Here is a 25069-nt window from a genome sequence, read left to right on the forward strand (position 1 = left end):
TCTTTGTAGAGAAATCAATTATGCTGTATACTTAGTTGAATATTTTTACCAGCTCGATTTTTTAATATCTCATAAGTTTAAACTAATTATATCCGTGTCAGGACTGGTGGATTTAATGAATTTATGTCACATCGGATCTCTACAGAAGTTTGTTCAGAACACAAGTTACAAGCCATAAAAATTGACCTTATTTTTAGAGTTCATGTGGCATACAAAGAAATGTCTGTTCAAAGAGATAAGTCAAACTGTATGTGAAGGCTGACCCAATTGGATCAGACCTGAGTTGTGAGGGAATTCCAAATGATAAGGCTTCTGTCTGCTTCCTTTCTGGCCCACAGCTGATGCAGTGAACAAGGCTGCTTTCAAGTCTGCTCAGAATCCCTGTGAGACACAGTTAGAGTCAGCAGTGTGCACAGCAGAACTTAGCACACAGCCTGCCCCAAATCCAAAAAGAAAAAGGAAGGAAGAAAAGGATTTGCTCTGTTCTATATAACTCATACTTTAGTTTTATATGGCTAACATTTTAGCTTTCTCTAACAATAACAACAACAACTATATATACAAAACTTTTTTTAAACTAGATTTTGGACTGCCCATAGTTGCTGTAGTTGAGTACATTTTTTAGTATATTTAAAAAAAATGCATGTAATGTAAGTATTTTGCATCTATGCATTTTTCTTGTTACATAGGTATGATTCCCAGGTTCATATTCATGTACCACCTATTCACCTTCTTATTATTGCATTTACTGTGTTATCTTATAATATATTTCTCAAATACATTTGTCTTCCTCAATAGAGTTTGAACTGTTTGTGGTCAGAGTCCTTATCTTAACCATCATTGTATTCTAGTGCCTAACAAAATTTCTGGTGTAAACCTGGTATAAATGTTTATTGATTTCTATATTAGGAAGCATAATAAGTGAGTTGTTAAGGATCTTAAAGGAAAACACCGTACATTCTCGTTATTTTGTAAATCAGTGCATCTCAATGAAAGGTCCAGATCTCTGGTCATTCAGGCTTCCTATTATTTTAACCATCTCTGTTTCCTTGCATTTTCCTCCATGTCACTGCATGTGAGTGCAGTCCCCAGCAGGCTCATGTGCATCTCTAACTCACTGTCACATATGAAAAAAGAAAAATTGGCACCCAAAGATCCTTATAGTTCTCACACTGAACAAAATCAAGCAAGAGTAATTCTATCTAAATTGAAGAGCAGCAAAATATTCTCTGAAACAGAACATTTTAGTGAAAAGGAGGTTTTCTGAACTTGATGTATATATGAGTGGTCCACAAATAGAACTCAAAATAATAAGATTAATATCTGTCAAAATAGCATGAAACATGATCACATTCTTTTCTCTCAATAAGCAGATAGATTGTAATGTTGATAATTAGATGAAACAAATACAGAAATATTAATTATAAGGCAGCTTGTTAAAGTAAGATTATTAAGTAGACTGTATTAATATAAGGGTTAAGTTTCATTTCATTATTTTTTCCCAATTCTAAAGTGTCTTAGATAAGGACCTTAATTAAAATAATATGTATTGACATAAATCCAGATATATAGATCAATGAAACAAAATAAAGAACATAGAAATAAACCAATATAAATGGTCAGCTGACCTTTGATAAAGTTTCATGCAGTGGTTAAAGGATAGTCTCTTCATTGAATGGCGTTGAAGGAACTGGAAATCCACATACAAAGGAACAAAATTATATCCTTATATACATCAGGAAAAATCAGCTCAAATTTTATTAAAGAATACACATTAATCTGATACTATAAAACTCCTAAAGGAAAACGAAGAGTCTTTTGTCCCCTACCTCAGACCCCTTCCCAGTCCCTACGCATTCCTTTTTAATTTCAGTTCATTTCCCCCACAACAGTTTCCCCTATATGAGAAAAAAACATATAATATTTGTCATTTTGTGTCTGATTTATTTCATTCAAACATGATGTCCTCCAATTCCATTTGTTTCCCTAAATATGACAGTATGTCATTCTTTATGGACAAAATAATACTCCATATTTTCTTTATCCATTCCTCTGTTAATGGACCCTTAGGCTGATTCTATTACTTGGCTATTGTGTCACAGTAAAGACTGGTGTGCTAATATCTATTATGTATGATGACTTGATTTGTTCAGGTTATGGACTTCATTTCCTTAAGAGTGAGATCAATGAATCATATGGTAATACTACTTTTAGTTTCTGAGACACCTTCATACTCTTTTCCATAGTAGCTATACTAATTAACATTCCCACCAACAGGGTCAAGGGTTCCTTTTCCTCCATGTATTTGCCAGCACTTGGTACTTTTTTGTTTTTGTTTTGATTTATCATAGCCATTCTGACTCAGGTGAGATAGAATCTCAATGTAGTTTTGATTTGCATTTCCCTGATGGCTAAAGATGCTCAGCATTTTTTCATATATGTATTGACCATTTGTACTTCTTTTGAAAAGTGTCTGTTCAACTCATTTACCTATTTATTGATTAAATTGTTTTGTTGGTGACTTTTTTGAGTTTTTCATATATTCTGGATATCAATCCTGTGTCAGCTGAATATCTGGCAAGGATTTTTTCCCTTTCTGTAGGTTTTCTTTTCATTCTGATGATTGTCTCCTGTACTATGCAGAAGTTTTTTTTTTAATTTTATGTAATCCTATTTGTCAATTTTTGCTTGTTTCCTGAGCTGTTGGATTCCTAACATGAAATTATTGCCTATGCCTGTATCTCGAAGTGTCTCCCCTATGTTTTCATCTACTAATTTTAAAGTTTCTGCTCTTATGTTAAAGTCTTTGGTCCATTTCAAATTGACTTGTGTACAGGGGAAGAAATAGGGATCTAGTTCAGTCTTTTACGTGTGGATATCCAGTTTTTCCAGCACCATTTGTTGAAGAGGCTGTCTTTTCTCCAAAATGTGTGTTTTTGGCAACTTTGTCAAGAATCAGATGGCTGTAGATGTGTGGGTTTATTTCTGGATCCTCTATTTTATTCCATTGGACTTTGTGTCCGTTTTTATGCCAGTACCATTGCTGTTTTTGTTACTATGGCTTTGGAGCATATTTTGAAATCAGGTGTTGTGATGCTTCCAGCATTGCTCTTTTTGCTCAAGATTGCTTTAGTTATTCTGGTGTGTGTTTATTTTGTTGTTCTTGTTATTTTGTTGTTATGGTTTTTTTTTACCTCCTTTGGAATTTTAGGATTATTTTTTCCAGTTCTGTGAAAAATGATATTGGGTATTTTGACAGGAATTGCACTGAATCTGTAGCTCACTTTTGGCAATATGGCCATTTTAGTAATATTAACTTTCCCAATCCATGAACATGGGAAATCACTCCATCTTCTAGTGTCTTCAGTTTCTTTTTTCAGTGTTTTTAACAATTTCATTATAAAAGTCTCTCAGCTTCTGGGTTAGGTTTATTCCTATGGTTTTATTTGTTTTGTTTTTTTTTCTCTCTTATTTTTTTCTTTTATGTGGCTATTGTGAATGGAATTCTTTTCTCAGCAAGTTGATTATTGGTATACAGAAAAGCTCTTGACTTTTGTTTGTTAAATTTGAATGGTGCTACTTTGATGAATTTGTTTATTAGTTCTAACAATAGTCTTTAGATACAGTGTTTTGGATTTTTATGTATAAGCAAATATAAGCAAACAGAGATAATTTAACTTCCTCCTTTCATATTTTATACTTTTTATTTCTCTTCCCTAATTGCTCTACTAAAATTTCTAATACTTATGGAATATGAATGGTCAGAATGGACACATTTGACCTGACCCTGCTCTTAGAGAAAATGCTTTTTAGTTTCCTCCCCATATAGCATGAGATTGGCTATGGGTTTGTCATCATTAGCCTATATTGTATGATATTTTATTTCTTGTGTATTTATTTATATATTTATTTATTATAAAAGCCTTTATTATTGAGGCATGATCCTACTATACCTAATTTATTAAGGGCTTTTATCATGAAGGGATGTTGAATTTTTGTGCATTTATCAAAATGTCTGCTGATGTTAGATGGAATAATCTATAATGTCAGATCCATTTGATCTAGAGCATAATTTATTCTGATGTTTCTTTGTTGATTTTGGGGGGCATCTTGATACTTGTGAGAGTGTGTTATGGAAGTTACCCATTATTATGCTTTGGATCCCATCTCTCCTATTATGTGTAGTAGTGTTTCTTTTATAAAATTGGGTGTGCCAACATTATGTACATTTATTTATTTATTTATTTTTGTCATTGATAGACTTTTATTTTATTTATTTGTAGTGATGCTGAGAATCGAACCCATCACCTCACACATGCTAAGCAAGCGTGCTACCACTGAGCCACAACCCCAGCCCTGTACATATATTTATAATCATTATATTTTACTGAATAAATTGTTCTCTTGATCAATAAACTGTGACCTTCTTTGTCTCTTGTTTTAAAGTATTTTGTCAAATATAGATAAAGCTAATCCTTCTTGTTTTCAGATTCTATTTGCCTGGAATATCATTTTTATTCTTTCATTTTCAGTCTACGTCTATATTTTCAGATGAGGTGAGTTTCTTCTAGAAGAATATTTCTCTTAGAATAGGAAAGAATGAACAAGGCTCATTGTTGGAGAAAATGCCCGTTTATTGAGGAACAGCTCTGCATATTTATAGAGCCCGGGGTGGTTTGACAGTTATGACAGAATGGTTTGACAGTTGGCATGGGGTGCTTTCTGATTGGTGGGTAAGGTTCATGTGAGCCAGCAGGGCTAGTCTGATTGGTGCGCAAGGATCATGTGAGTTAGCAGGGCTCACCATTGGATGGCTCTTCTCGGGGGATGGGGAGGTTAGTCTTTGGAGCTGGGGAGACTCCCAACAGAATATTATTGGTCTTTTAATTAGACCAGTTTGCATCTTTTAATTAGAGAATGAAGACCATTTACATTCAGAGTTAGCATTGAAAGCTATGTTCTTGTCATTTTGTTATTTTTCTTCTGATTGTTGTGGATATTCTGTTATTTCTTCCTCTCTTATTCATTTTAGAAGTTTGATGGTTTACTGCATTGATAATATTTTATTCTTTCTTATTTTTCAATTGCATATCTGCTATTCTAGTGGAATTTATTCTTTGCATGTTTTACCTTTCTTCCTCCCATAAATGTCTTCTGCAGTGCTGAACTAGTGTTCATGAATTCCCTTGGTTTATGCTTATCTTACAAGATCTTTAGTTTTCCTTCAGTTCTGCAGGATAAACTTTCTAACATAGCAATATTGATTGGCAGGGACGTTTTTGTTTTCCCTTCCAGGACTTGAAATGCATCATTCTTTTTAAAAATATATTATTTTTTAGTTGTAGTTGGACACAATACCTTTATTTTACTTATTTATTTTTATGTGGTGCTGAGGATCAATCGAACCCAGGGTCTTGCACATGCAAGGGAGCACTCTACCACTGAGCCACAACCCCAGCCCCTTGAAATACATCATTCTATGCCCTTTTGGCCTTAGAGTTTCTGCTAAAACATCTGATGTTAATCTGTTTAACTTTAAGTGTGACTTGATGCTTTTTTCTTGTATATGCTTTCTTTATCCTACACTTTTGGCAAATAAACTATAATCTGTCATGGAGAGTTCTTTCCTGGTTATGTCTCTTTGGGGCTCTAAATGCCTCCTGTACCTAAATGCCTAAATGTCCATGTCTTTCCCAAAATTTGGGAAATTTTCTTGCTGTTATTTTATTTAATAGTCCTTCTCCCTCATCTATATCAATTATGCATAAGTTCAAACTTTCAAGTGTGTCCCAGAGATCTTGAACAAATTATTGTTTATAGTTTATTTATTTTTCTTTATTGCTGTATGTGATATTTCGTCAGACTTGTCTTCAGATTCTGATATTCATCTGTTTGATCTTTTTGTGTCAGTGAGCCTTGGTTTGGTTGGTTGTTTGTTTTTGATTTATTAGCTTCTCATTTCCAAGAATTTGGTTTGATAATTTTTCAAAATCTTTCTTTATTGAATTTCTCATTCATTTCCTGTCTTGTCCTTCTTAATTCAATATTTTTTCTGTATTCTCTTAAAAGTCATTAAGCTTTGAAAAAAATCATTCTTTTGAGTTCTTTATCTGTCATTTCATTCATTTTGCTATGTTTGGAATGGGCCACTATAGAATTACAAATTTGGGGATAAGTCTTATTACCTTGTTTTCTCATGTTTCTTGTATTTCTACACTGAGGTTTATACATATGTTGAGGTGGATATCTTTTCCAGTTTTAAGCAAAAACTTTCTTAATAAGCAGTCTTCTCTTGATGATGTGCCTTTTAGTATTATATGTTGTGTAGTGTTAATTCCTGTTGGACTTCATTGTGTTATCTCCCTGTAGTTTGGGCGTGATTGGTAGATTTTGACACAATACATAGTATATTAGACCTTGAGGGGATCCACTTTCTCTTTAGGTCTCACAAGAGTAGAGTCCCTCTGGTAATTTAGGTTTGTGGGGTATAGCCAGCAAAGTATGTGAAGTGCACCCTCTGTGGTAACTCCCACTGTGAGAGTGGAAGTCCCTATCTATGGGCACTGTTGATATTGGTTCTATTACTTGAAAGTGATTCCAATAATAGTTGTTCCCATCATGGGGAAAGTCCAAAAGCTTTTATCTTCTATTTAGACACTTGAGAGACTCCTAGTGTTTCTTCACATGTAAAGTGGGAGCCAAGATCAGAGTTCCCTTCTGTGGCACTCATATCCAACAAGGTGAGGTGTGGGACCAACCAACGCTGAGGACCTTTGTAGATATAGTATTTACAACTTTTGTGTTATTGCTTTTTGCTGTTATGGATGTGACTGTCTAGGAGTAAAATATCAGACTGCCCTAGCTGTGCCTCCTCGTGGATATGGCATTGGGGGGTGGGAGGCTTACGTCTCACTTATGACTTTCAGTTGAAATATCCACCAACATTAAGGTGGGACAAACTTGTGGCTGGAGTTTGGTGCAGTTTCTCTCAGCTGAGCTGAGGGTGCATCTTAGTGAAGTCCCGGGCTCAATCTGCAGTACTGAAAAAAAAAAAAAGAAGGAAAACAAAAAAAGAAATATATGAGAACAACCAAATCACAGCAGCAGTGAGCAACAACAACAGGAAAGAAAGGGTAGGAAAATAAAACACAGAATAAAATTAGGAGGTAAACAAAAGAAAGTAACAAGAATAGTTAGAAAATAGAAATCAAAAACAAAAAAGAAGGAAGAAAAAATAGAAAGTGTAAGAAAATAGGTAGAGTCTAAAACAAGATAACCAAAGGAAAATTTAAAAACAGGATAAAGCAAGCAGGAGAAAAATGAAAAGAAGGGAAAGGGAAAAAAAGATTAAAAATAACAATATTAAAGAGGCGGGGGGAAAGGCAAAAAAAAAAAAAAAAGAACAAAGTCTAGGGGTAATGCCCCCAATACTTTCTGTTTTGGAGTTGGCCAGGTGACTGGCAGAAGTGATTTGTGGCTGCAGTTATTTGGAGTTTGGCACACGGGAAAGCTAGCAGGGAATATGGAACTGGCTGGGGAATGGTCTTCTTTATAATTCTCTGGGGTTACAAGCTCTGAAGGCCTGGCCAACATTGGGGCTGTGGCACATTAACGAGCCATAGGTGGGAAAAGAGGGTATGGGGCCAAAATATCTGTCCTGGGAAGGGTGGTGGTGAGTTCCATATAATCTGGCCACCCATTCTCCCAGAGGAGTCTAAACTTGGATACCATGCAAAATTTCAAAGAAATTAAAAGAAAGAAAATGCTATGACTGAGCATGTTGTAAGTCTGCCTGTACTTAATATATTTGTATCATTTTAATCTGAACATGTTAGAGGTGAAGCTGTAGTGCATTTAAATATGATTTATTTCTGAGATGAATATTTTTATTTGTATTTTTATATCTTGTCAAAAAGAACTTTAGAATAATATACAGCTATGAATTACAGGTTGAATAGCACAGTCACCTAAAAAATTCTTATACAGTTTAATGCGGTAGGTTGTTACCAATGAAGTCAGTGCTGCTACCTGGATTCTCTTTTTAGGTCCTAACCCAGTCCCTGTTCTCAAAGCTTGGTAAAAGATATAGCAATGGAATAGATACTGGTGTCTTTGACTTCTCATTGCCAATCTCTGTGGCAAATTCTAAGGTCGTTCTCAGATTATGTCTCTGGTCTTAGCTTTTCAGTATGGGGCAAACCATGTATTAGATCTTATTGCTGAAAATTTTCAATAAAAACCATAATATAATAATAATTGGTAGCATTAATTAAGCACTTCCAAGTTGCCTGAAATTATGTTTTACTTTTATTAATCCAGTCTTAACAATAACCTAAAACCTGCTTGTTTCATATTCCATGTCGTCGTCCAACTGAAATAACATAGGATGGACCCACCAACTGCCTTTATTACTTGTTAATTAGCCTTGGTGTGTGATGCAGAAGGAGTCATATTATTATATATCTTAGATATTTTACAATCAACCTAGTGAAAAAAAGCATGAAACAGATATCTGGTGTTCAGCTTAGTTTTTTCAAGTGCTATCATTCACCTTTCCCTCAGGATGGCATAGAAGATAAAGTGTAGGAAAACAAGATTGTAGGTAGTTTATCAACAAATATTTAATCTTAGAACTCCTCAGCATTTATAAGCAAACATATGGATTCTACATGAAATTCTGATACTTTTAGGGACTAAATCGAGTTTCTGTGGCACTGATATGGATAGTAATAGTGTAAGACATTATTGAACCTACATGGAAAAGAGAGACAATATTCATGTACTTGACTATATTGTGTAACTGGTTGTTTTAGACTTTTATTCCTGTTTGGATATGCAGCAACATAAAATTATAAGCCCAGTGTTTCTGTTGATCTGCCACATTACATGATGATAGGGCAGAACATATCAAAGAAAACATTCTAGAACTATCCGTGCCAAGTGCATTATAAAAATGGAGATCTGCCTATCTGGCATACCATGAAATTTTTCTTTAGACTTTCCAAGCCTTCAGTGTTTTCTTTCATCATTGTTGACAGTATTTAATGCTACTAATAACAACTCTAATCAGTGACTACTTCTGTGTTTTGTGATCTTTCTAATATTGTAAAGTTTAGCACACATATCTGAAGTACCTAGATATTAAATCATTCAGTTACTTTTCTGAGAGCTTGAGTACTGTGAGTTCAGAATTATTTACCACGTGTTCACACTCTGCCTACTGCCCCAAATCCATCTCTATAATGATCTGAGAGGAAAGAAAATTAAGCAAGTATACTTCTCTCCTCAGCCATCCATGAATGCCAAGGAGTAATCTAAAATAAGCATGAAAAGGCAACTTTGAGGGCTGGGGTTGTAGCTCAGTGGTGGAGCACTTGCATAGTATGTGTGAAGCACTGGGTTCAATTCTCAGCACCATGTAAAAATTAATTAATTAAATGAAGGTCCATCAACAACTAAAATTATTTTTTTAAAAAAAGGCAACTTTGAGATGTTGATAAACTGGCTAAGGACTAGATGTTTTCACAACATGAAGTAGTTTTTTTGGGGGAGGGGTTGTTTTTGTTTCTACTACAGACAGTGGGTCATTTTAAAGACTCTTCAGATAATTTCTGCCTCTTTCAAGTAGGAGTTGATACAACAGAGAATACCTTAGTCCCTTCAAGGTAGAATAGCAGCAGTTTGTCTCTTAATGGGACTCCATCCATTTACCAAAAATATCCTGGTCACAGGAAGTGAAAGGTCACTTGTGAGAATGTCATGTGACCTATCAACTTGGTCGCCTTCATCTTTATTTCAATCACTCTACCAGTGGTGTTTTGTTTGTATATTGCTGTCACCTCCTGTTCTTTTCAGAATTCCTAGGCAGTAGGCTTAGCTGAGCACCACCAGCCTTTCAAACTTTGGTGTATCAGAGTCACCTGTTAAAATGCTGATTTGCAAGTCCCACACCTAAAAATTTCTAGTTTATTTTATCCCTGTTGGAAGGCATTGGTTGAAAACACTTCAAGACACATTGGAAGGGATGACCACCAAAGAGCTTTTCAGTTTCATATCTTTGCAATTTTTTTGAATGTGTTGCAATAATTTATCTTAAAGATATTTATATATTATATATTTTCTTTTATTCTACTAGCTCTTATTTAGGTCTAGTCATTTATTTTACTTGGTGTTATTTTTCATGTACTCTCAATGGAGCTGGAACTTGAGTTCTATTTCTTCTGCCAAACTCTATATCTATGAAAATTAAGTTCAAAATCATTCTCCTCCTGCCTATTGAGCTCATGTTGATTAAACATCCGCAGCTGGTAGAACCTTCCTCTCTATATTTACCTTGAGGTAGAGAGTTGGTGATTAATTCATTTAACATTCAACAAATATTTGAAATCCAATTTACGACAACTAAATAATGCTTTGGTGATTTTGTATATCACCGTCATATTTTGGTTGTACACATCTAACTTTTGAATAACACTTTTCAGACTTTGAAGGAAAAATATGGAAAATTCTGATTTATTTTTAGGTAGGTAGAAAAATTGGGAAATGGCTTCTTTCTTAATATAATGTATTTCAGATTTGGATCCTTAGTCCTGGATTTGTTTAGAGAAATAAACTTATCAGTAACTCAGAAAGATGGCAGAGCTTTTTTTCCTGAGCATCTGTTTTTTCCTTATCCTTTGCAAAGAGTGGAGGGAATGTGAGACAGATGTACCTTATTTTCTTGTCTACAAGCCCTGAGGGCATATGTACTCAGGAACAATCTTTGGTACAGTTAAAACAGATATATCTATTGGCTATTTGCTCTTAAGTACAGAAAATGCAGGAACTAGTAGGGCATATCAAACTACTTTTTTCATGTTCAGTAATATCCAGGTAATCCAATGATAGATGAAAGTCCAAATGAAAGTACTTTAAAAAAATAGCTTATAAGTGCTTTATGCTTTAATGCACCCCCAGTTTTATAACCCTTACTGGAATCCAGAAAATCTGAGTAATCTGACCATTTCCAATGTAAGTTATTTGTCACTTTAAAGCTATCATTGTCTTATTAGCAACATTTTCTTGAATTGGTAATTAAAGTATTATTTCAAACTAAGTAATGTTGTTTATTACAATGTATCAGATTTTTTGCTACAGTTTGTTAATATATAAGCTATCTGAAAGGTCTGACATATTAAAGTTTTATAAAACAATTTGTGTAGGAAATATTAATATCCATTTTGTATTTTCTTCACTTTCTATACATGAATAACATAAGGGCTACAGTGTACTAAATAATACCTAATTTTCTTTAAAAACCCCCTAAGTAAAATGTTGAAAGATAATGTGTAGTCATTATTTATTTGTGGCGTACATTCTGGTTTCTAGAAAGATTTGATATGTTTTATAATTAAATTATAATAAAGAACATAACACAGTACCGAAGATTTAGAATAAAATAAGTGCCAAAGATGTAGAATGAGGTAATTACTTTAGTTAAGTATTTAAACTTTCTGATAATTCAGGGAAATTGTGAAACAGATTTATTCCCTAATTATCTAAGAATTATCAGAAATAGCAATATATATATGATCAAACATTTTATTTCTAAATTTCAGTATAAATTAATTTGCTATGTAGATCCTTAATTCAAGGGACAATCATAAAAAGATAGTTTTAAACAGTGGTGGCAGACATTTAGGCTGCCTACCGGCAAATCCAAATTTTTCTCTCACACACACAAAGTATGAATTCATTAGTATCTGGAAATATACTCAAACAAAACCCTGGAGTTTTGAAACATAGAGCAAATAATATTAGGTATGAAAAATTTTAAAAAGCAGATCCATTTCAAATCTCAAAAATTTCAAATCTCTAAAAATCTGGTAATAGCAGCAATGGTGGACAGACCTGCCCACAAGCAACAGAAGGGGTCTCTAAGCATGTTTAATTAGCATGCTATATAAAAATTTTTTCTAAGTAAGTTGAAAACTGGAATATTTGTTCTAAAGCATGAATTGAGTTTTGCCATGGTACCCGTGTTTTACATTGAGATAATATTTTTTCCTTTTTTAATCTGTTCTTTTGTTGTGCTTCAGTTCTTTTATTTGCTTTCTCTTCTATAGCTTCTATTAAATTATACCTAGAATTAACTAAGAGAGTGACTACTAAGACTCATAACTCATGATACTAAACCTTCTATCAGTGTTAGAGAAAAGTATTTGCTTTACTCTGCGTTATCAAACATGATAATGTGTAAGTGGATGATGACCTAATAGTACTCATTCACTCCTATTAGGCATTGGCTAATTAGGTGCAAGATGAGATTTTTGATCACTGAGAAATCTGTTCCAAAGAACCCTGGGGAATAGGGAGCATAGACAAATTTAGCAAAGATTTGCAAGTGCTCTTGTTGTTTTTATTTACTTTGAATATCTAGTGACTAGAATGCTCAGATTTGAACATGGGTTAAAGAACAATCCTGAATCTTTACAGATCCATCCTTTTAGAGATGTTCACAAATGTGGGGTCATGAAATGGTTCTGCAAACTGGTTTGGGAGGCTTTGTGCATCACTGAGAATGAATATCCATCAGCACATCCAAAGCTCTCAGAAGGTTCTCCGTACGCTTATATGTGTAGCTCAGCATCTCCCAAGCTTATCTGATCACGTTACCTGTGTGGCCTTCCTCCCCCAAATACATAACCCCAAACTAATCATGAAAAAAAGGTTAAATTTCAGTAGAAAGATATCCTATGATTTATTTTTCCAGTACTTCCCAAACCTGGGAAGATCAAGGTCATAAAGAATCTAAGGAGACGTGAAAGCTAAATGTAGTGTTCTAGGTGGGATCCTGAAAACAAAAATGATGCTAGCTAAAAATAAGGGTGTCTAAATAAACTACAAATTTGTTAATAATAAGGTATTGATGTTGGTTCATTAATTATAGTAAATTTACCATTCTAGTGCAAGGTGTTCAAAACTGGAGAAATTGTATGCAGTGGGTTCTATTTACAATATTCATTTCACACATAAAATACATTATACTACATAAGAATGTGGAAACTTTAATTCTGATGAAGGAAAGTTAAAGAAATTGATGCATATAAAGATTAGGATGCTGAGGGAATTAAGTCCATCAATAAAATATTGTAATCCAGAGGTCACAATTTATGTCCATCTCTTAGACATATGAAGATACCGTAGTGAGTCAAAAAACACCACCTTTAGGCTCTCAAAATAAATATTTTGATATTTCATTTGAAGACAATGGCAGAGTAGAGTGTAGGATACTGCAGAATTGCCTTTACAAAAGATGAACCTACTTTTCCACCTGTGTATATGGTGAGGATAATTCTGAAGATACATTCTTCTCATCAGGCTTCATTTCTGGGACATTTGCTATGCCTGTCTAGGGATGTTCTTTCAGTCCTATGCAATATCTGGAGACAGATTTACAAGTATCTGTCTTTGTTGTACTTGAACAAATTTTCCAGCTACTATGTCAACAATCCCAGAAAATCTACTTAAAATGTTTTATAGGTACTGACTGGTGGTACAAAGAATGGCTGTACTACAATCAGGAAAATAATGACAAATGCCATAACTATTATTTACTCATCAAGATCAGAATAGGGACTGTGTTGAACCCTATTTTATTCTGTTTTAACTTTGTAACAAGTCAACTAGGCTTTGATATCCTCATTTTACAGAAAACACAACTCTCCTGTGGGTACTGTTCTTGGCACACTGTTGGTGATGAAGGGATTCTCCCTGATTTGTTCACAAGCCCTTCAACTGATGTCTTAAGAACTAACTTTTACATCTTATTAACATATGTTCTTAGGGAATATAAATAGGATGCATTTGGGAAATAATTTGGGGAGAGGTTTGTTGTTGTAATTAAGTTTTTTTGATGAATGAACTCATCTAGCTCTTCCTGCTATGAATAGAAAGCAGAGCAAGCTAAGGATTACGTTTAGATTCACCAAGAAACAGGTGCTTCTTAGAAACCTGGTAGAGAGGCCTCCCTTCGTACAAGCTTAATTTATTTGTGGTGCCTTTAATTTATTTGTGAAGCTTGATAGTGAGAAATAGCTTGTCTTAATACCATTTTTGTTTACCTGTTTGGAGGTCTTTGCTTTGGTTACTGTTTTGAAAAAAATAAAGTGTTCTTAATTTCCATCAGAGATAGTCGTTGCCTATGTTGTCACTCTTATGGGTACAATAAGCCATCAATGAGGCTACATCACTGACAACAGCTTTCCAAACTGAGTGGTGAATCACCTCTCATCAGTTACATCTCTAAACTTAGTAGCATCAGCATAAAAAGAAGGTCGTGCAATATCTGCCATTCACTTAGCATTTATAGAACACCCCTTCCACAGCTGCTTCATTTTTTTCCCTATAATTTACAGTTTCCTATTATGTGTCAATGATTTCACTTTTTCAGATCTTATTTGACTTAGCTTCGAAATAATGCCATCAGATAGGGACATGGGTCTAATGCTCTATTTTAACCCATTCTCTCTGCAAGATTTATGTTAATAAAAATGTCATTTCCTCTTTATAGATAGGGTTAAGGAAAGTTCATTGACAATTAAGTCAAAACTATCTTTCAGTTCACTGTATTCAGAAAAGGATATACATCTCTAGCTTGGGTTGAACGCATTTGAAACTGCAACGTTGACCACTGTCTTTTTCCCTATGCAGAAGGATTTCTTGATTCTACCATGCTGTCAATATTCAATACCACACGTCAATGGGCATTAATTAAAGATGTATCCTTAGATGTTAAACGTTAGGTTTGACATTTGTAGCCATGATGGTGATCTTATATTAAAAGAACAAATATTTCAGCAATGGTCTGTAAAACCCAACTGTACAATGGCAAATTCTTGATGTTAAAAGAGGGTTATCGAAAATGTCTTTTCAACTATAGAAAACCACTGAATTTGCTACACATTTTCCCTATCTTGATAAAACTAATGTCGGGTCAGATTTGCTCAAAGCCCTGACCATTTTTCCTCTTCCAATTACAGGAGAAATTACAGGGCTTTGAAGAATGGCAGACGAACGGAAAGATGAAGCCAAGGCGCCACACTGGACCTCGGCTCAGCTCACAGAGGCTTCTGCACATCCACATCCACCTGAGATGAAGGACCAAGGCGGGGCAGGGGAAGGACTTGTCCGAAGCGCCAATGGATTCCCATACAGAGAGGATGAAGAGGGCACCTTTGGAGAGCATGGGTCACAGGGCACCTACTCGGATACCAAAGAGAATGGGATCAATGGAGAGCTGACCTCAGCTGACAGAGAAACAGCAGGTAACCAAGGGACCTCTACTCTGGGCTTTGCAGTCCTTTTCATGTGAAAGTGAATTAATTTGCAATGTTGGTCTTCTTTCACTAGTACTAGAGCTGAAATTTTGGCCAAGGAGGAGAAATGGATACCAAAAGGAGAGAAAAATCATGATAATTAGGCTAACTTTCCCCAGACTAGTTGTATTCTCCGCCTCCTTTACCTGTTTAATTTTTACCCCTTTAATTTGTATATACAAATGGTTCCATGTATGCATATTTTGCTAAAAATTTTCATCATTTTAGCTCATTAAAAGGAAACTTCAGTTTCTTTTTGATTCCCTCAAATAACTTTGGACCTAAATTCAGTGGATTTGGGGGGACAGAAGAAATGTAAAATCTAAGCCTTCAAAAGAGAAAGCAAAAAGAAAAGAAAGGAAAGGAAACATAAATGTACAGATATAGGAATCATTCATACTTTCTCAGATTTTTTTAAAAGTAATGTTCAGATGCTTCAGAGAGAACATTAATATAATCTACTCAGAAACACATCTTTTCTAAGTATGATTCCTGCCAGAAATCACTCTAGCATTGATGGTATTATCATTAGTGGCATTGCCACCAGTGGTGTAGAGGAACATTTGCCCACACTAAAGTGTTCTTCATCATAATTTTCCTTTGTTCTATAATTCAGAATTCAATGTATTTGAATTCAGTAACTTGCAGACAGCAACCTACCCTGCAAAAGAGTAAGTGTACTTCAAGTAGTAGGAAAGGCTCTCCTTCAAAATCATCCCTTTCTTATATCAAGATTTGTTTTCTGTACTCCAGCAACTAATTTGCAACACAGAGTGACTGCACATTCTTTTCAAAAAATTTACTTAAGGGAGTGGGGTAGCTCAGTGGTACAGTGTGTACTTAGCATGCACGCACAAGTCCTGGAGTTTGACTCCAAGTACCACAGCACTCACCCATATATACATATATGTTCATAGACCTGTATATATGTATAAATATAGGCATATTTAAATTTTAATAGGGAACCATAGTAGGCATTTCCAATAATAGAGGAGAAATTACACAAGTGTGTAGTGTAAATTATAAAAGTCCATTAAGTCATTAACCTCTTGATGAGCATCTTCTATACATAAGGTACTGCATTAGCCCCTATTCCAGAATGTGTGTAAGAAATGGTCCCTGAACTTTGTGGATCAGATGCTTTCACAGCAATTAGTTTGAATATAGAGCACTATATGTTAACTGCCAAAAAGAAGTATGTGAAGGTAAAGTTGAAGAAAGATTGTTTCACTTTACTGCCAATGTTTTCAAATTGTGTACAGGTGCACCTTGGGCTGCCAGACATATTCACAGGGGTGCAACGAGGTGTTTTAAACATCCAAGGACAGCACAGTGGTGCACAACCTCTATCTCAAACTGCGTGAACTCCTAGCTCAGGATGGTTCACAGTTTCAATATTACATCGCCATTTTGAAGATAAAAAAAAATAAACTCTATAAAGTTATATTTTCAGAAATTGTTCTGATTACAAAGCAGGTTCCCTGCAGAAATTCATGTAGAACAGGGAAAGACGGTAGCAGTGTCCCATTTGATTCAAGGAATTGAGAAACTATGCAAATACTGAACAGGTACATTCAATACACCCGATTGGTAAGACTTCTAGTTAAGAATGAAACAAACTTTTGTTTTTTCACCTTTCTTGGTTATAGTGAGAATTAAAATAAAATGGTAAAGTATATAAAGTGAATGGTACAAGAAATAATAGCTATCAATTACCATGTAATTAATTAATTACCATAAAAATGGTATTATTGAAGACAGCAGGCACTCTTGACCAAAGAATATTTTTCTACAGCATTTTCTAACATAACTTGATGAGGGAAGGACTTGGGTGTCCGGGGCATTAGCTAAGAGGACACTGAAGGGCTGTAGTCGTAAAGGGATGAGGGCATGCCATAGGATATGGTTGTGAAGAAGAAAAGAGATGATATGGTAGACCAAGGTTTTCCTCACCATCCTGTCTGGCAACACCTGGCGTTACACCCGCAGACCTCAACAAATGTGCGTCAAGTGAGTAAATGAATGAGTATGCAAATACAAAAGGAAAAAAGTCCTTTTCAAAGCAATTGAAAAACCACTGAAAAGTCTAGCTTTGTCCCTTGAATGCTCACCAGCTGACTTACTGACTTCTCTGTGGGCTTATAATGCACTGTAGAAAAAAAAATTATCCATAGAGAATTCTCTATCCATGTGTTTGGTCATGCAGTGGAAAACCATCATCCTTCACTATTCCATTAGTTTTTTTGATCTTATGGAAGTATGTAAGAGCATCACAGATATCTATGCGCCAGGTCAGTGTGTCCTTGCCAGCTTCTTTGAGAAAATAATATAAAATTAGAAGAGACTAACAGATGTTTCTTTCAAGTGATGATTTCAGGAACATCCAGAGTCAATTTTAAGAGCTGGGATTGTGGCTCAGTGGTAGAGTGCTTGCCCAGCATGTGTGAGGCTCGGGGTTGGATCCTCAGCACCACATAAAAATAAATAAAACAAAGATATTGTGTCCATCTACAACTAAGAAAAAAAATTTTTTAAAGAATTAATTTTGAAGTCAGCTCAATGTGTATCAAACAAATCTTATTTTTCGGAGATTGATTACAAGAGTTTTATACATATGTTCATAGTGACAAAGGTGGTAAATAATCAGCTGTGGGTTATCAGAGCCATGTTTTCAACCAAACTTTGGTATGATTTTAAGCTAATTTCCCTCTAAAAATAACAGGCCAACTATTGAACCCAGAAAATATGTATTGTGTAAAGCTATAGGAAAAGGAAAATACATGATTTTGTTTCCTCAGACCTACAAAGAACATTCCAGTGATAAGTTAATGTGCAATTAAATTTTTCTCCAAACTCTAGTTTAATAAAATAACAATTTTTATCATTGATGTTTTATAGATAACTATTTCATAGATCATGTAATAAAAATCATCCACTAAAAGGAAATGATTTTAAATCTCAAATATGGGCTTTAAAAATGCTATCCCTTGAGGACGGAGACTTTGAGGTGATAATTTTACAGAGAACCCAGCAATTATAAACCAACCCGTTCTTTTCTTGTTCACATACAGTCTCTCAGTGTACTGCATGTTTTTCTCTGAAAAGGACAATCCTCAAGACACTACTAACAGGGGGCACTTCCCAGTGACTCAGGTCCTTAGCTCTATGTCATGGTTTCTGGGTCATTACTAGTTGAGTATAAAAATCTTTACTTTCCTTCTTTGCTTTAGTTCTCTCTTCATTTTTAGAAGTAAATCTTTTCTCCAGTTGTTTCTTTTTATTCATTTCACTACACAGGATTGTATGATCCATGAGTTGCAAACATCAGGTCATTTTTCCTTGCCTTCCTTCATGAGAGTGAACCTACTTCAACAAAGGATCTTACCCTATTCTCCCTCATTCACCTTTCCCATTGAGAAAGTCATTTATAGGCCATATTATTTTTAAAGATACAACTGACAGTCCATTCATTTTTTATCTTTTGCACTGAGTTCAGGATTTGGGAGAGCAGAGAATGTTAGAAAACAGTATTTTAAATTGTATTCCTTTTCAACTTACTTCTTTAGATACTGTCTCCTTCCATACCGCTAGTCCATAGAAAAAGAAGTGGAATTGTGTTTTGGACCATAAGTAGTGATCCATTAAGATTTTTTTCCTATCATTAAGTGTCCTCTGTTTTGGGGGTGCTGGGTATTGAACCGATGGCCTTACTTAATGCTAAGCAAGAGCTGTACCACTAAACCGCAAGCCCAGCTCTAAAGTGTGCTTTATAAAGGCCATGTCACAGAAGCATGAAGAAATAAATGTGAAACTATGGAGAACCTAGCCCCTTAGGAAAGCTCTTGTTATATTAAGGCCAAAGCATCATTTTAAATTGGTTTCCAAAGCGTGAATAATAAGAGTAATGGCTTGAAATAATCCCTTCCTCTCTTTTCCACTTTATTAAAGAAAGCAAGAAGAATGCAGTTGGTCCCTAAAGAGTTCCAACTTGGAGTGACAATTAGATACCTCATCTTTTAAGTTTCTTACCCAGAAGCAGGGCCCAAACTCATGTGAGAATTCACAATGAAATAACATAGTGTTGCTTATAAAAGGGCAGAAGAACTGATAAATAAAACCTGTAAAATTTTGACTGGAAAATCATTTTAGAAAGTGGAAAATAAAAAAAGTAACCTTTCAAATGACATTTTAAGGACATGAAACAACAATTAATTTCTGTAATCTTTGTGCACATGACTTGGCAATGTGGCTGGTCTCACTCCATTGAGTTCTCATTGTCTACAATATCAGGTCCTATCTGTCCTGTATCTATTTATAAGATCATTTTGAATACAGCCTTTTCTTGTAGCCAACACCAGAGTTTGCAAACAAAGCAGTTCTGTATTTCTTACCTTCCTCTGTAAAACACCATCATTTTACTGCTGCTCACTTTTCAACTATAGAATGGAAAAGATTTTCTAGTCCTCTATTCATCCTTCAAGACTTGCTTAAAGAACTATTGTGGAAATACAGTCACCCTCTGTCTCTGTGGGTTCCACATACACAGATAAAACCAACTGTGCACCAAAAATAGTTTTAAAAGCTTGCACCTGTACCAAACATGTATATTTTTTGTTTGCTTGTTTTTTATGTGTGTGTGTGTGTGTGTGTGTGTGTTTTTGTTGTTGTTGTTGTTGTTCTTGGGATTGAACTCAGGGCACTTAACCAATGAGCCACATCCCTAGCCTTTTTTATATTTTATTTAGAGAACTAAGTTGCTTAGGCTGGCTTGCTAAGTTGCTGAGGCTGGCTTTGAACTTGTGATCCTCCTGCCTCTGTCCTGAGTCAGTGGGATTATAAGCATGTACCACCACGTCCAGCTCTTAGACTTTTTTACTATTAATATTTCCAAAGGAATACAGACTATTTACATAGTATTTACATTGTTATAGGTATTATATGCAATCTAGAACTTAATTAAAGTGTTTGGGAAGATGTATGTAGGTTATATACAAATATTATGCTGTTTTCTATAAGGGACCTGAACATCCACAGAGTTTTGTTCCTATCATTAGGATCTTCCTTTCAATGCACAGAATGATTACGTAACTTTCCCAGGGTTACACAGTAAGGGGAACTGCATTGTGACCACAAGTACTCAGAAATCCAGTGCCTCTTCTTTCTTCTGAACTCTCCTATCCCTAAGAAGCGGCGTGGGGCTTTTTCTATGGTTTATCATTTTTTCTTAATTCTATTAATGTGCTGCTGACTTTGAAAGCTTTCAAGACTCTTTTGGATGAGAGTGTTTTTGTTTTGTTTTTTTCTTCACTTAACTCCCAGAATTAATTTTGTAAATGTCAGGATTTGTCCTTTATTAGAAAATACTAATGGAATCTGTTCACTCTCTATCATATAGTCGTAGAAAAAATGACAGAAAAGAGGAAGGGACCAGGAAGATGACCTTTTACAGTCATCCCCTTTACGGATTTAGTCACCCATCCAAGGTCACATGATAAACACAAGAATCAGTACCTCTTGGCTTGCAGACAGACCATGCTCTTTCCATGACCCCACTTGCAGATTTGGAATAGCACAGCCCTTTGCAGCAGTTATCTGTTAAAGACAAAGAGGACAGTTCTTCTATTGCAGCATTTATGCACCTGTAAGCATCACATAAAATCACAACTTTATTCCCAGTTTTTAGCCTGAGGGAAGAAAGAAAGGAAGCAGCTCTAAGATGTGTCTAGATGCTGAAACACTGAGGTATTAAAATCAGGCTTTGGTGATTTTGACTGTCCTTGGTTACAAGGCTTTGAACACTAGTAAGAAATACTAGTCACCGGGTAAAGTGGCTTTTTGACCATCAAAAGCTGGTGCCCCGGGTATCTTCGAGTCACTGAAAAGTCTGAAAGGCATTTATTCAGTTTACACTCCAGGATTCTCCAAGAGCCCTTTGTTTTCCCAACATTTGGGGCAGACTCTTTAGATACTTCCTGTCCAAGAGCTGAAAGCTGTCACCTCCTCAGAACTTCTAAAGGACCTGGGTTTCTATAGCCTGGTCCTGCATGTTAAAGCCCACATGACTGAAGCAGCATATCAATAAAGAGATCGATATTATATGTTTATTGTTGCTGATGTTATCGGTAGAAACCAGAAAGCATGATTGAGGAAAAGTTTGGTACCTCTCACATACAAAGGGTAAAGTATGTTTTAAGCTTCTCTCCGTTCCCCTTTTTCAGTCTTAGAAAATTCATACTGCCTTTTCTTACTCTTCTTCTCTCCTGCCTCCATTGCTAAACTTGAGATTTCCTAATAAAAGTCAGCATCCTACTTAAAATATGACCTATTGTTTGTTTCTAATCTCTCATCGATTTATGCAGAGCAAAATAGTACAAAGCCATTTCTCCTGCAAAATGACTAAAGCCATCCACACCACCCCCAGAGGCAAATAAGCAGGCTAGCCTCACAATACAAGAGGTTGCAGGTTTTCTTCTCCTTGTTGCCATGCCAACCACTCCTTGCTCTGGCTGCCATTTCCCTGAGCTGCGCAGTGAGAGGAGTGTGCAGAGCCGAGTTATTTAGCATTCAAGGGTGGATCTGCAGAAAACTACACGGCCTCACTGCGAAGCATCTGGGCCTGGCAACGCCGACAGATGAGGACAGAAAATGGGCATCTTTTCAGTGTTTTCCTTCTGAAGGTTAGGCGTTTGGGGCTAGAAAGAGTGAGAAAGGCAAGGATTGTTTTGTTTGTTTGTTTGTTTGTTTTTAAAGGCAGTTTCGTGAGGTTTGCATTTATCACCTTTGCTTTAGCCTGTGTGGTTTCTCTACCAGATGAATGAAGCAGGTTTGGGTATTAGCTCCTATCAAAATATGTGGCTTGTCATGTTGATGAGTAGAAGCATCTGAACCTAATTCAGTGCTAACTTACATCGTTATTATCATGAAGAATTGTGTCTGTTGCTCTTGATAAGGAATGAGCTTGTGTACAGCAGGTGTTGTCAGATACAACTTTTGATGTTTTACAAATGAAGTTTTTTGTTGTTGTTGTTGTTTAATATGTGGTAGTTCATCCCCTAAAATCAATTTGTGCTCTTCAGCCAAAGTCATAGTAGGATGACATTGTTCTAAGCCAGTAATATTGAATCAAAATCTGAGAAAAACGTGGTTTCTCAAGACTTGTTTCAATTAAAACCAATGACTCAACAAATTGATGTATGATTTTATTCCTTGGAAAATTTAATTGCCTACAAACTCTTCAAGTTGTGAAGAGCAAGGCTCTGAACACAATACAATATGATGTTTTAAAACTAAGGTTAATTTCTATATACATTTACCCCCATGTATGTTCTTAAAGAAAACGCCTTCCAAGCACTATGGAAATCAGTCTTGTCTCTTGTCTTGCTTTGTGCTAAATAACAATCACATCACCAGACTAAACTAAGTATTTTTATCAAACTCTTAGGCCCACCGACACTTCAAAAAATTATTTTGTTGAATTTGATTCTTACCAATGCAACATATTTGTGCTAAGAACAATTCAGGTGTGTTTGTACAAATTATTCTGTGTGGGTTGTTTTAAAGTGTAAACTTAATTTAATCATCATTGTATTTTTTTTTTTAATTTGACCCTTCCCCCAATCCTGTATTTTCCAAGATCATACAACTTTTCTCCTCTTCTATTAGCTATTATCTTTTGCCATATTTTTTTTAATGTTTTCCAGTTTGGGGAGGTTTAAAAAAATCTCTATGTAAAGGAAAATCTTCCGTTTGTGACATCTTTTTAGCTTTTAGTGAACAAGATGAAAATAATCAGTACTGGAAGTGAGTCTTATGGGATTCATTTCTAGATTGCCCAAGCATTTGTTTGGTCAAGATTACACACACATTTTATTTGTCTCTTGTTATAATATTTATGAGTATTCTCTCCTTCAAAAGAGAAAAAAAACAGGGAAAATTTTGATTATAGTTTTGAGCAAATAAATTGCTCAGATATCTGAAGAGTACGTTCATCATCAAACAATAGTATGTTTTTGAAAAATGTGATTAAAGTGTACATATTTGTATATATAAATATGCAAATATATGCTTTTTTATTATATTTGTATGTATACAGACATATGTACAGCTTTGATTATACTGCCAGTTTTTGTCTGAGAAAAATATTCCCAATGTATGCCAAATGCCACCTTGAGGCCCTTGATCTTATTGCGGTCAGGAGGTTATGAAGCCGACCGGGAGTGCAGAGTAGTTATCACTCCTCTTTTTCTTCCAGGAGCTACTGAGAGACATTGGCTCTGCTTCAATGAGTCAGGCCTTTTTCTCTCTCATTCCTTCACACTTCACTGCTCCTCAGCACATTACCTAAAGCACGTGCTTTGACTGTCAGGGGAGTCTGGAAGTGCATATCAGGAGCAGATTAACAGAACAACTGGTGCTGCCTTGCAAACCTGGTAGCATTGTCTGACCTGGCATCATGAGTCCTGGAGGGGAAAAGATACTGAACCGTGTGCTGCTGGCTCACCGGGCAGCATGTCTCACAGATGAGTCATCATTCAGCAGCACTCAAAAAATATAGTGCAAACCCAGCCCAGCTGATGAGCAGAGAGAGGGGAAAGTAGACATCCCCGGCTGTCGTGCAACCTATAAGGAATGTTCGAGTGCTAAGCAATTATTTAGAACATGGAAATGTCTGAATTTACAGTCAATTTCAGGATACTGAAAACTTAGGAAGGCATTGGACAAAGGTAGATAAGAAGGGAAAAATCTAGACCCAGAGAAAAACCTTCTTTATTAGAGATGATTCAGCTTCAGCAGCCTGAAAATTAGACTGGTTTTTCTGTCTACATGTTCTATTTGGAAACAGGTCAAGGCTGCACAGGCACATAAGCAACCCTGATTCCTACATACACATCTCCAGCATGAATGTTCAGACCTCTGATTGTACTGAAATCTTCCCTTCTATGACACAATTAAATTTTACCCAGACAATTTTGGGTGGTTCCATTCACATGCAGCATTGTGCAGCAAGCAATAGAAAAACATGTTGGAAGGGACAATCCTAGAAGAGGTTCTTAGAAGCCCGCCATCAAAGGGGCAGAGCACCTACTGATCTGATCATCAGAAATGAGTCTCTTTTTTCTTGAATGTCCCTGAGTACCATGTTTAGATCTTGATAAAAGCATTGATTATAGTGAACATTTGCCTGGGATTACTCATTGCTTGTTTTTATCCCAGTCACTGGATTGCAAATGCTTTGAGAAAGAAGTAGTGCTCTATTCATCTTTCTGTTCCTTAGTATATAATGCAGAACCTATTCTTTATTGTAGATACTAATAAATATTTCTTGAATTAATGTAGAGAAAGACTTAGGATCCATGTACAGTTTTGACAATGGAAATCACAGACAAAATGGTGCTACAAAAATTATACCGATGTGAGCACTATATTAACAGGAAAGGTTGTGTTAGAAAAGAATGCTGGAAATGAAGAGGCAAATGGAGGAACTTTGAGAGGAGGCTCGAATTCCAAGTAAAGACTCTAGTCTGTTGGAACTGACAAGAATTAAATAGGAACTCCAGAGTACTGTAGTGAAAGGATACAGTGGAAGACTTGAGGCTGTCTGAAAGTGGGAGAGAGCTTTGCAAGTGAAGAAAATAGATCCCTGACCAAAGATGGTGGAAAGACATATAGAGACTTTCCTCCTTCTTCTTCTCCTTCTTCTTCTCCTCTTCCTC

At 35.6% G+C, this 25069-nt stretch overlaps 1 protein-coding gene across 1 annotated transcript in view; it reads left to right on the top strand.

Moving 5' to 3' along the window:
• Map2 (microtubule associated protein 2) overlaps window positions 1-25069 on the top strand; it is a 274232-nt gene that overhangs the window by 190881 nt on the left and 58282 nt on the right. Inside the window, exon 5 of the mRNA XM_077799339.1 lies at window positions 15021-15305. Within this exon, the coding sequence (XP_077655465.1) occupies window positions 15044-15305 (262 nt within the window). The 5' untranslated portion in view covers window positions 15021-15043. The remainder of the gene's footprint in view (window positions 1-15020; window positions 15306-25069) is intronic.

The sequence above is a fragment of the Urocitellus parryii genome, chromosome 1, assembly GCF_045843805.1.
Source record: "Urocitellus parryii isolate mUroPar1 chromosome 1, mUroPar1.hap1, whole genome shotgun sequence".
NCBI classification, from domain to species: domain Eukaryota; kingdom Metazoa; phylum Chordata; class Mammalia; order Rodentia; family Sciuridae; genus Urocitellus; species Urocitellus parryii.